This window comes from Oncorhynchus tshawytscha, linkage group LG11, assembly GCF_018296145.1.
Source record: "Oncorhynchus tshawytscha isolate Ot180627B linkage group LG11, Otsh_v2.0, whole genome shotgun sequence".
In the NCBI taxonomy this organism is placed as follows: domain Eukaryota; kingdom Metazoa; phylum Chordata; class Actinopteri; order Salmoniformes; family Salmonidae; genus Oncorhynchus; species Oncorhynchus tshawytscha.
This window is the reverse complement of record NC_056439.1, coordinates 29,870,377-29,883,456: the sequence shown is the minus strand read 5'-3', so window position 1 is coordinate 29,883,456 and position 13,080 is coordinate 29,870,377. Positions and strand designations below refer to the sequence as shown.

General features: G+C 42.8%; 1 protein-coding gene across 1 annotated transcript in view; it reads left to right on the top strand.

The window, feature by feature from the left end:
* The window catches only part of syne2b (spectrin repeat containing, nuclear envelope 2b), a 144,586-nt gene that overhangs the window by 32,947 nt on the left and 98,559 nt on the right, over positions 1-13,080 (top strand). Inside the window, 16 exon segments of the mRNA XM_042330006.1 lie at positions 38-188; positions 331-489; positions 623-790; positions 937-1,038; positions 1,232-1,426; positions 1,675-1,882; positions 3,759-3,871; positions 4,138-4,340; positions 4,555-4,662; positions 4,775-5,045; positions 5,130-5,459; positions 5,650-5,979; positions 7,798-8,127; positions 8,318-8,647; positions 12,116-12,436; positions 12,634-12,963. Of these exon segments, the coding sequence (XP_042185940.1) occupies positions 38-188; positions 331-489; positions 623-790; positions 937-1,038; positions 1,232-1,426; positions 1,675-1,882; positions 3,759-3,871; positions 4,138-4,340; positions 4,555-4,662; positions 4,775-5,045; positions 5,130-5,459; positions 5,650-5,979; positions 7,798-8,127; positions 8,318-8,647; positions 12,116-12,436; positions 12,634-12,963 (3,649 nt within the window).

Here is a 13,080-nt window from a genome sequence, read left to right as displayed (position 1 = left end):
ATATTGACATATATCCCAATTTTTGCTCCCTTTGCAGACAGGAACAGTGCAACATCCTGTTGGAACTACTAAAGATGTTCCAGAGCTGTCGCAGTTACTTAAGCACCACCATGCAGAAGGCGGAGCAGACCATCAGTGAGCAGGCCTCCTACATGGGCAAGGAGAACCTGCAGAGGCTTATAGCTAAGGTAACACTACTTACTGTACATACACCTCTGTCAGAGAGAAGTTGCCCCTGTATATACAGTACATAGCACTAGATGGCAGCCACTACCTTAGATTCATTTTCGGCCTTAACAGTCTGTTATATTATAATATGTGTTTCCCCAGGTCCATTGTATAAAGCAGGATCTGAGTGGCTTGGGGACAGGCATGGAGGATATCAGGGGGGTGTGCAGACAGCTGCAGTCCCATCTGAAGAAGATCCCTGACTGTAATGAGACTCCATTTGAGGGCGAGGCTGATGGACTGGTGGACCAGTGGCTGGATGTAAGAGCAAAAAACAATACATTATATTACACTGAACTACACCACACCAAACATTGCACGCATGCCCACACACACACACACACGTCACAGTGACACTTCACAGATTGACACTGTGTGTTTTTGGGTGACCCAGGTGACAGAGAAGACAGACTCATGCTTAGATAACCTGCGCATGGGGCTGGAGCTGTGGGACAAGCAGCTGATGTTAGGGGGAGAGGTGGACGGCTGGGCGGGGGCCAAACTTGCCCTGTTTGCAGAGAGCCACCCCTTCCAGAACGAACAGGAGGTCCTGACCATAAGGGTAAGACACAAGACAATCCCTATCACAAACAACCATCCTATATCATCACCACTTAAATACTTGTCTGGTTCAGTAATGCTTGTTTGAAGTCATTAGTCTTCTACAGCAGTCTATCTGTTTTAGTGACATTGTGTTGTTTTCCTCAGGATGAGATCCATGCCCATGAGGAGAACATTGAGCGTTTCCACAAGAAGTCCATTGAGATCCAGGAGCTTCTTCAAACCCAAGAGGCCCCATTGGAGCTACAGGTGAGTTAACTAGCATAACTATTTCCAGAATACAGGTAGCTCTATTAAATACTTACTGTAAACACGAGACATGTTATTTTCAAAGGGTGAAATTTAGCATTGAAATCTAGAAGGGCAATAATTTTCAACTTAACTGACCTACCCTCCCCAACACACCCCATGTCATGTGACCCCCCCCCCCTTTTCACCTCAGGTGATGGAGACCCAGCTGAGGAAGAAGATGGATCAGGTGGACGAGCTATTCTCCGACAGCACTGATGTCTTCCAGGAGCTGATCGCTGTAAAGAGACACCTGGCAGAGAAGATGACAGAGTGCCAGTCTTCCCTGCACAACATCCAGTCCTCTCTGGGCACGCTCAGTATGCCAGGAGACCAGGCCCAGATGCAGGTACTGTACATCCTCCTCGTACTGTACAACGTTCATTAAACTAAACTCCTCTAACAACTAAATGACAAAACTCACCTGTCATTGTTTATACTATGTGAAATGTATAATTCATATGAATAGTTCAGATGACTATTTTGAATGACACAAACAAACTCCTATCCAGACAAAACATATCTACCCACATAGACCAGAATATAACCTCACTGGTCCCCGTGTTGATATTGAACATGATTTCTGTCATGGTGTAGGATCTGTGTGAGCAGCTACAGGACCAGGAGGAGCAGGCAGGGTCAGTGCTGAAGGAGGTGGCTCTCATGTCCAGTGTGGCCAGCCCCCAGGTGCTACAGACCCTGTCTATAGACTGCACCAGGCTCAGAGAGAACATCTCACACACCAAATACATGATCCACCAGAAACGGGAGGAGGGAGAAAAGGGCCTCATCAAGGTCATCAAAAGTAAGGAATTATTGTTAATTGGTTGTTGCTTTCATTTAAACTTAGTTTAAGACCGGGGTTCTCAAACTTCTTTGGGGCCGGGGACCCCTTTTGTGATAACAAATTCATCAGGGAGTTTCACTATGACTTCTGCAGTGCATGGCTGGACAAACTAAGTCTCGAGCCCAGGGAAAGGACATTAAAAAGGGCCACCTCTTGGCATCTGAGAAGTTTTGCATTTTTCAAACAAATGTCCTGCCATTCTACACATTGTGTAATGGGGCAGAGAGGTCTTTGTTGTTGTTGCAGATTTAAAGCTAATATCTTCTAATTCTACACATTGTGTAATGGGGCAGAGAGGTCTTTGTTGTTGTTGCAGATTTAAAGTGTAATATCTTCTAATTCTACACATTGTGTAATGGGGCAGAGAGATTTAAAGCTAATATCTTCTAATTCTACACATTGTGTAATGGGGCAGAGAGGTCTTTGTTGTTGTTGCAGATTTAAAGCTAATATCTTCTAATTCTACACATTGTGTAATGGGGCAGAGAGGTCTTTGTTGTTGTTGCAGATTTAAAGCTAATATCTTCTAATTCTACACATTGTGTAATGGGGCAGAGAGGTCTTTGTTGTTGTTGCAGATTTAAAGCTAATATCTTCTAATTCTACACATTGTGTAATGTGGCAGAGAGGTCTTTGTTGTTGTTGCAGATTTAAAGCTAATATCTTCTAATTCTACACATTGTGTAATAGGGCAGAGAGGTCTTTGTTGTTGTTGCAGATTTAAAGCTAATATCTTCTAATTCTACATTGTGTAATGGGGCAGAGAGGTCTTTGTTGTTGTTGCAGATTTAAAGCTAATATCTTCTAATTCTACACATTGTGTAATGGGGCAGAGAGGTCTTTGTTGTTGTTGCAGATTTAAAGCTAATATCTTCTAATTCTACACATTGTGTAATGGGGCAGAGAGGTCTTTGTTGTTGTTGCAGATTTAAAGAATGGGGCAGAGAGGTCTTTGTTGTTGTTGCAGATTTAAAGCTAATATCTTCTAATTCTACACATTGTGTAATGGGGCAGAGAGGTCTTTGTTGTTGTTGCAGATTTAAAGCTAATATCTTCTAATTCTACACATTGTGTAATGTGGCAGAGAGGTCTTTGTTGTTGTTGCAGATTTAAAGCTAATATCTTCTAATTCTACACATTGTGTAATGGGGCAGAGAGGTCTTTGTTGTTGTTGCAGATTTAAAGCTAATATCTTCTAATTCTACACATTGTGTAATGGGGCAGAGAGGTCTTTGTTGTTGTTGCAGATTTAAAGCTAATATCTTCTAATTCTACACATTGTGTAATGGGGCAGAGAGGTCTTTGTTGTTGTTGCAGATTTAAAGCTAATATCTTCTAATTCTACACATTGTGTAATGGGGCAGAGAGGTCTTTGTTGTTGTTGCAGATTTAAAGCTAATATCTTCTAATTCTACACATTGTGTAATGTGGCAGAGAGGTCTTTGTTGTTGTTGCAGATTTAAAGCTAATATCTTCTAATTCTACACATGTTTCCATAAGGCAAATACAAAATGTTGTGTTTTCAAGCGTAAATTACAGTGCATTTAGGAATAGTATTGAGTTAAAAAATATATATAATTGGTAGAGTACTGTGTATACCAATATCCCTGTGAGCCTCCCAGACCCATGTTGCCCAGGGTTAAGAATATCAATTGTAGATTAATAATATTATATTGTATTACACATTAATGGATCCCTTGGCCAAAAGTCCTTTAATATGTTTTTAGTAATATTTATAAAAAAATCTAGTTTCATTTAGAGGTTACTTGGTTTAGTCAGGTATCAGTTCCCCCTAATTTTTTCAATACTTCTTTCGTCATTTTCCCTTCTTCAGATGAGAGCCATTTGTTTGAAGAGTGGTTCCAGGACCTGCAGTTGTCTGTGAACGAGTGCTTTGAGAACCCAGTGTGTAAACAGGACGTGGAAGCCTCCATGAAAAGACTGGCTGTGAGTAGCAGGCTGGATATCACATCTTACACAATCATCTGACTATGTAAATGGACATAAGGGGAGGATGAGTTTTGGTCTTGATCACATCTTTTGATCTGTAATCACATGGGTGAACACAGTGTTGGTTGGAATTGACTGAATTCTCTCTATTGAACCACTATTTCACTTAGAATATCCCCGTACTTTCTTGAAATGACTGATACATTGCGTGAAACTCCAGCATCAGTTCTGTCTGAGTTACAGTCTCTTTATTTTTCCTCCAGTGTTTCCTGGCGTCTAAGGATGGTGAGATGCGTCTGGGTCAGGTGAGAGAGCACCTGGAGAGAGGCAGAGAGCAGGTTCCGCCAGAGCAGCTGGCCCACCTGAAAAGCTGGCTGGGGGAGCAGGAGAAGGAGCTGGCCACATTCAGAACCCACTGTCAGGGCAGACAGAGCCAGCTGGACACTGTCCTCAGAACCCTCAACAGGTAATCACTATTACCACTAAATACTATACACTCCTATTCCTAACAGTGTTACTATACATCATTACTACTATACACTGCTGTAAGCACTGTTATTACTAGGTGGCGCCACAATGATACTGAAGGGAGGATGTAAGCAATCGGTCATTTGACGATGGGTCATTATCAGTCGCATGCGTCATTTTAGTCAACATGGTGTCTTTCTTGTGTTCTTCAGTCTACAGCAGGAACATGAGTGTTTCCATGACTGGCTTCAGGCCTGGGAACACAAGTCAGTGGAAGGAGAACAAGTCAACAACTTTCTCAAAGACCTCCACAAAGAAAGGTGAATTGAGTTATTGCAGACTTGCTCGAGGGTTAATGTAGAGCAGTGATCTAGTGGTGTGGTGGTGTGATGTAGTGAGTAGTGGTGATACATTGTCTTCTCTGTGATCCAGTGAGAGAGTGGAGGCCCTCAGTGAGCTGTGTTCATCGGTGCGGAGGCAGGGTCTGAGAGGGGACAGCCTGCTGACTGACACTGACGACCTCCTTCAGCGCTACCGGTGCCTGGAGGCCAGACTGCAGCAGCAGGCCGAGACCCAGAGAGTCCTGGAGGAGACCAGTAGGAGGTTTGATACCCAGACTGACAGCACCAGGACCTGGGTTAGAGACCAGCAACAACGACAGCATCACCAGATCCAGAAAGAGGAGAGAATCCACACAGCACAGGTATGTCAATAGGAGATGATGGAAAACTTAATAAAAAAATATTAAGAGGACTCCCTTAAGATGTTCATGTGTTTTACTCTCCAGGCCATTCTCAGTTCGAGACCTGAGGGAGAATCTAAGCTGCAGGACTTGAGGAGAAAATGTCAAAGTCTGTGTGAACATCAGGACCTGGAGGAGAGCAGGAGACGAGAGGTTCAGCAGACAGTCAGAGACATGGAGGAGGAGTGGAGGAGAGTCCTGCAGACTGCTGAGGAGACTCTTACCAAAGCTGAGATGCAGAGTGCTATCGAAGGCCAGCTGAGAGTTTTTGACTCCCAGACAGAAAGTACCAGGACCTGGGTCAGAGACCAGCAGCAGCAACTCCACTCTCTGGGCAACCAGGCCAAGACTGAGGACCAAAGACACACAGCACAGGTCAGTCTCCAGCTGCTACAGACACGTATGGTACACTGTCTGGGTGACAAACAGTGGCAGTTAGTTTAGGGTTAACGTAAGAGTCATGGCATGGGCCCTGGTTTGGGATACAGTTTTGGATATGCCTTTGGCCAGTAGTCAATTAGACATGCTTAATGTACTTATTAAAAAAATATGTGTTTCTTTTCAGACCATCCTGAGCTGCAGACCTGAGGGAGACTCTAAGCTGCAGGACTTGAGGAGACGAGGTCAAAGTCTGTGTGAACATCAGGGCCTGGAGGAGAGCAGGAGACGAGAGGTTCAGCAGACAGTCAGAGACATGGAGGAGGAGTGGAGGAGAGTCCTGCAGACTGCTGAGGAGACTCTTACCAAAGCTGAGATGCAGAGTGCTATCGAAGGCCAGCTGAGAGACTTGGAAACCCAGAAGGAGAACTCCAGGGCCTGGATCAAAGGCCAACATCAACGCTTACTTTCTTTGGGCAGCCAGGCCAAGACAGAGAACAGAATACAAACTGCACAGGTCAGTCTACAGTTAATGGTAGACATGGTTAGTGTTTGGGTCTGAGCTACAGCAGGGCAAAGACTAGGACTTGAGCTTAGGCTCAGTTTTGGACTAAGGTTGTTATGAATGTTTATTTTCGTGTCAAATTGCCAATTGACAACCCATCCCTTCTGGGATTAATTGACACATTAACAAGCATTATAATAATTCACTGTGGTAATTCAATGATAATTCTTCTTCCGGTGTTCTCTGCTATGCTCATCGAATAACGAGTGAAAAAAATGTTCAAGTAAAAATCAATACGAAATAGTAAATAAGGTTATCCAAACAATAATTATACATACATATACACATTCATATATACACACACTACCATTCAAAAGTTTGGGGTCACTTAGAAATGTCCTTGTTTATGTAAGAAAAGCACCTTTTTTGGTCTATTAAAATAACATTCAATTGATCAGAAATACAGTGTAGACATTGTTAATGTTGTAAATGATTATTGTAGGTGGAAACGGCAGATTTTTTCTGGAACTCTGCCTAGAAGGCCAGCATCCGAGAGTAGCCTCTTCATTGTTGACGTTGAGGCTGGTGTTTTGCGGGTACTATTTAATGAAGCTGCCAGTTGAGGACGTGAAGCATCTATTTCTCAAACTAGACACTCTAATGTACTTGTCCTCTTGCTCAGTTGTGCACCGGGGCCTCCCACTCCTTTTTCTATTCTGGTTAGGGCCAGTTTGCGCTATTCTTTGAAGGAAGTAGTACACAGCATTGTACCAGATCTTCAGTTTCTTGGCAAGTTCTCACATGGAATAGCCTTAATTTCTCAGAACAAGAATAGACTGACGAGTTTCAGAAGAAAAGGGCTTTGTTTCTGGCCGTTTTGAGCCAGAAACAAAGAGTATATCTGATGTATCTGGTGTGCTTTCTGGAATAAAGGCAAGCGTATATCTTGGTAGCAAGGGCAATAGAGGATACAATGAGTTTCAGTCTCTATTTCTTCGAGGTCACAATAGTGGAATAGTCTTTCCTCTTCCATTTCACCACAATACCGACCTGTTTCAATACGTGGAGCCAATATCCCTGATCTTATCTGTTTCAATACGCAGAGCCAATATCCCTGATCTTATCTGTTTCAATACACAGAGACAATATCCCTGATCTTACCTGTTTCAATACACAGAGACAATATCCCTGATCTGACCTGTTTCAATACGCAGAGACAATATCCCTGATCTGACCTGTTTCAATACGCAGAGACAATATCCCTGATCTGACCTGTTTCAATACACAGAGACAATATCCCTGATCTGACCTGTTTCAATACGCAGAGACAATATCCCTGATCTTACCTGTTTCAATACGCAGAGGAAACATCCCTGATCTTACCTGTTTCAATACACAGAGACAATATCCCTGATCTGACCTGTTTCAATACACAGAGGAAACATCCCTGATCTTACCTGTGTACATATCGATCTCTTGCTTTTAGGTAGGTTATATATAATATATCTCTCACACAGATTCACCCTTAATCAAACAAAATGTTCTCATTTTGGATTCATGATTAATCGTCTCCACCCATTTTTTTTCATATTGCTTCAACAGTTATTTTTTAGTAATTTCTAAGTCTCCCTTAATTTGGGTTTCATACAGATATTCACAGTCAGACTGTTGAAAAAGGTCAGACATTTCCATTGCCCAGGCTCCCCCTTTGGAAAGTATTTTTTTTGTGCTAAGTCTCCCACTATGGATAGTATTTTTTGTGCTAAGTCTAAGTCCATAATGCATACTATACTACCTTAGTCTTAAGCTAGTGTTTGTGTCTGTTACCAGGCCGTCCTGAGTTCCAGACCTGAGGGAGACTCTAAGCTGCAGGACTTGAGGAGACGAGGTCAAAGTCTGTGTGAACATCAGGACCTGGAGGAGAGCAGGAGACGAGAGGTTCAGCAGACAGTCAGAGACATGGAGGAGGAGTGGAAGAGAGTCCTGCAGACTGCTGAGGAGACTCTTACCAAAGCTGAGATGCAGAGTGCTATCGAAGGCCAGCTGAGAGTGTTTGACTCCCAGACAGAAAGTACCAGGACCTGGGTCAGAGACCAGCAGCAGCAACTCCACTCTCTGGGCAACCAGGCCAAGACTGAGGACCAAAGAAACACAGCACAGGTCAGTCTCCAGCTGCTACAGACACGTATGGAACACTCTCTGGGTGACAAACAGTGGCAGTTAGTTTAGGGTTAACGTAAGAGTCATGGCATGGGCCCTGGTTTGGGATACAGTTTTGGATATGCCTTTGGCCAGTAGTCAATTAGACATGCTTAATGTACTTATTAAAAAAATATGTGTTTCTTTTCAGACCATCCTGAGCTGCAGACCTGAGGGAGACTCTAAGCTGCAGGACTTGAGGAGACGAGGTCAAAGTCTGTGTGAACATCAGGGCCTGGAGGAGGGCAGGAGACGAGAGGTTCAGCAGACAGTCAGAGACATGGAGGAGGAGTGGAGAAGAGTCCTGCAGACTGCTGAGGAGATTCTTACCAAAGCTGAGATGCAGAGTGCTATCGAAGGCCAGCTGAGAGACTTGGAAACCCAGAAGGAGAACTCCAGGGCCTGGATCAAAGGCCAACATCAACGCTTACTTTCTTTGGGCAGCCAGGCCAAGACAGAGAACAGAATACAAACTGCACAGGTCAGTCTACAGTTAATGGTAGACATGGTTAGTGTTTGGGTCTGGGCTACAGCAGGGCAAAGACTAGGACTTGAGCTTAGGCTCAGTTTTGGACTGAGGTTGTTATGAATAAATGACATTTTACTTTCGTGTCAAATCGCCAATTGGCAACCCACCCCTTCTGGGATTAATTGACACTTTAACAAGCATTACAATAATTCACTGTGGTAATTCAATGATAATTCTTCTTCCGGTGTTCTCTGCTATGCTCATCGAATAAAGAGTGAAAAAAATGTTCAAGTAAAAATCAATACAAAATAGTAAATAAGGTTATCCAAACAATAATTATACATACATATACATACATACATACTGTATACATACATACATACAAACATACATACATACATACATACAGTGGGGCAAAAAGGTATTTAGTCAGCCACCAATTGTGCAAGTCTCCCACTTAAAAAGATGAGAGAGGCCTGTAATTTTCATCATAGGTACACTTCAACTATGACAGACAAAATTAGGAGAAAAAAATCCAGAAAATCCCATTGTAGGATTTTTTATGAATTTATTTGCAAATTATGGTGGAAAATAAGTATTTGGTCAATAACAAAAGTTTCTCAATACTTTGTTATATACCCTTTGTTGGCAATGACAGAGGTCAAACGTTTTCTGTAAGTCTTCACAAGGTTTTCACACACTGTTGCTGGTATTTTGGCCCATTCCTTCATGCAGATCTCCTCTAGAGCAGTGATGTTTTGGGGCTGTTGCTGGGCAACACGGACTTTCAACTCCCTCCAAAGATTTTCTATGGGGTTGAGATCTGGAGACTGGCTAGGCCACTCCAGGACCTTGAAATGCTTCTTACGAAGCCACTCCTTCGTTGCCCGGGCGGTGTATTTGGGATCATTGTCATGCTGAAAGACCCAGCCACGTTTCATCTTCAATGCCCTTACTGATGGAAGGATGTTTTCACTCAAAATCTCACGATACATGGCCCCATTCATTCTTTCCTTTACACGGATCAGTCGTCCTGGTCCCTTTGCAGAAAAACAGCCCCAAAGCATGATGTTTCCATCCCCATGCTTCACAGTAGGTATGGTGTTCTTTGGATGCAACTCAGCATTCTTTGTCCTCCAAACACGACGAGTTGAGTTTTTACCAAAAAGTTATATTTTGGTTTCATCTGACCATATGACATTCTCCCAATCTTCTACTGGATCATCCAAATGCTCTCTAGCAAACTTCAGACGGGCCTGGATATGTACTGGCTTAAGCAGGGGGACACGTCTGGCACTGCAGGATTTGAGTCCCTGGCGGCGTAGTGTGTTACTGATGGTAGGCTTTGTTACTTTGGTCCCAGCTCTCTGCAGGTCATTCACTAGGTGGTTCTGGGATTTTTGCTCACCGTTCTTGTGATCATTTTGACCCCACGGGGTAAGATCTTGCGTGGAGCCCCAGATCGAGGGAGATTATCAGTGGTCTTGTATGTCTTCCATTTCCTAATAATTGCTCCCACAGTTAATTTCTTCAAACCAAGCTGCTTACCTATTGCAGATTCAGTCTTCCCAGCCTGGTGCAGGTCTACAATTTTGTTTCTGGTGTCCTTTGACAGCTCTTTGGTCTTGGCCATAGTGAAGTTTGGAGTGTGACTGTTTGAGGTTGTGGACAGGTGTCTTTTATACTGATAACAAGTTCAAACAGGTGCCATTAATACAGGTAACGAGTGGAGGACAGAGTAGCCTCTTAAAGAAGAAGTTACAGATCTGTGAGAGCCAGAAATCTTGCTTGTTTGTAGGTGACCAAATACTTATTTTCCACCATAATTTGCAAATAAATTCATAAAAAATCCTACAATGTGATTTTCTGGATTTTTTTTTCTCATTTTGTCTGTCATAGTTGAAGTCTATCTATGATGAAAATTACAGGCCTCGCTCATCTTTTTAAGTGGGAGAACTTGCACAATTGGTGGATGACTAAATAATTTTTTGCCACACTGTACATACATACATACAGATAAATAAATACAGGAAAATGAAACAGAAGATATTTGAACCCAGTCTGGCACAAAGAGAAGATTCATATGGGAGACAAACCTATACACAATCTATACACACATAACATTTACCACATAGAAAATAAATAATTTTACAATTTAATTATAGGCCTTTTTCTTTTATTCCAGGCTTTATCTAAATATTCCGCAAATGGAAATACACAATGGACAAAAAAACATTTCAGTTTCTCCTCATCGCTAAGCCACATAATGCCAGGGTGTATCTGGTGTGCTTTCTGGAATAAAAGCAAGTGTATATCTTGGTAGCAAGGGCAATAGAGGATACAATGAGTTTCAGTCTCTATTTCTTCGAGGTCACAATAGTGGAATAGTCTTTCCTCTTCCATTTCACCACAATACCGACCTGTTTCAATACGCAGAGACAATATCCCTGATCTTATCTGTTTCAATACGCAGAGCCAATATCCCTGATCTTATGTTTCAATACGCAGAGACAATATCCCTGATCTTATCTGTTTCAATACACAGAGCCAATATCCCTGATCTTATGTTTCAATACGCAGAGACAATATCCCTGATCTTACCTGTTTCAATACGCAGAGGCAATATCCCTGATCTTACCTGTTTCAATACGCAGAGGCAATATCCCTGATCTTACCTGTTTCAATACGCAGAGGCAATATCCCTGATCTTACCTGTTTCAATACGCAGAGGCAATATCCCTGATCTTACCTGTTTCAATACGCAGAGACAATATCCCTGATCTTATCTGTTTCAATACACAGAGACAATATCCCTGATCTTATCTGTTTCAATACACAGAGACAATATCCCTGATCTTACCTGTTTCAATAAGCTGAGGCAATATCCCTGATCTTATCTGTTTCAATACGCAGAGCCAATATCCCTGATCTTATGTTTCAATACGCAGAGACAATATCCCTGATCTTACCTGTTTCAATACGCAGAGCCAATATCCCTGATCTTACCTGTTTCAATACGCTGAGGCAATATCCCTGATCTTACCTGTTTCAATAAGCTGAGGCAATATCCCTGATCTGTGTACATCTCAATCTTTTGCTTTTAGGTAGGTTATATGTAATATATCTCTCACACAGATTCACCCTTAATCAAACAAAGGGTTCTCAATTTGGGTTCATGATTAATCTTCTACACACATTTTCTTCCATATTGCATCAAAAGTTGTTTTTTAATATCTTCTTTGTCTCCCTTAGTTTGGGTTTCATACAGATGTTCACAGTCAGACTGTTGAAAAAGGTCAGACATTTCAATTGTCCAGGCTCCCCCTATGGATAGTATTTTTTTGTGCTAAGTCTCCCCCTATGTATAGTATTTTTTGTGCTAATTCTTCCCCTATGGATAGTATTTTTTGTGCTGAGTCTAAGTCCATAATGCTTACTATACTACCTTAGTCTTTACCTAGTGTTTGTGTCTGTTACCAGGCCATCCTGAGTTCCAGACCTGAGGGAGACTCTAAGCTGCAGGACTTGAGGAGACAAGGTCAAAGTCTGTGTGAACATCAGGACCTGGAGGAGAGCAGGAGACGTGAAGTTCAGCAGACAGTCAGAGACATGGAAGAGGAGTGGAGGAGAGTCCTACAGGCTGCAAAAGAGGCGCTGGATCGGGCTGAGGTACTAGAAAAAGAGCTGAGAGCTTTTGAAACCTGGAAGGAAGGCACTTGGGTCTGGGTGAAAGACCAGAAACAACAGCTACACTTTCAGAGCAGCCAGACCAAGACTGAGGAGAGACTACATACCGCACAGGTCTGTGTACAGCTAGAAGTGCTTATAAATCCTCCGAAGATATGGACTTATTGTTGTTGTCAGCATTCGTTCTGAATTTACAATTCATGGCTCTTCTATCAGAGTCTTACTTGGCATAAAAACATGGATTTGGCTTTTGGTCTTTCTCTAAACTGCCTGATTCAGTTTTGACTGAGTACCTTTGTCTTTGTCTTCAGGCTGTCCTGAGTTCCAGATCTGAGGGAGACTCTAAGCTGCAGGACTTGAGGAGACAAGGTCAAAGTCTGTGTGAACATCAGGACCTGGAGGAGAGCAGGAGACGAGAGGTTCAGCAGACAGTCAGAGACATGGAGGAGGAGTGGAGGAGAGTCCTGCAGACTGCTGAGGAGACTCTTACCAAAGCTGAGATGCAGAGTGCTATCGAAGGCCATCTGAGAGACTTGGAAACCCAGAAGGAGAACTCCAGGGCCTGGATCAAAGGCCAACATCAACGCTTACTTTCTTTGGGCAGCCAGGCCAAGACAGAGAACAGAATACAAACTGCACAGGTCAGTCTACAGTTAATGGTAGACATGGTTAGTGTTTGGGTCTGGGCTACAGCAGGGCAAAGCCTAGGACTTGAGCTTAGGCTCAGTTTTGGACTGAGGTTGTTTGAGTATTTTTTG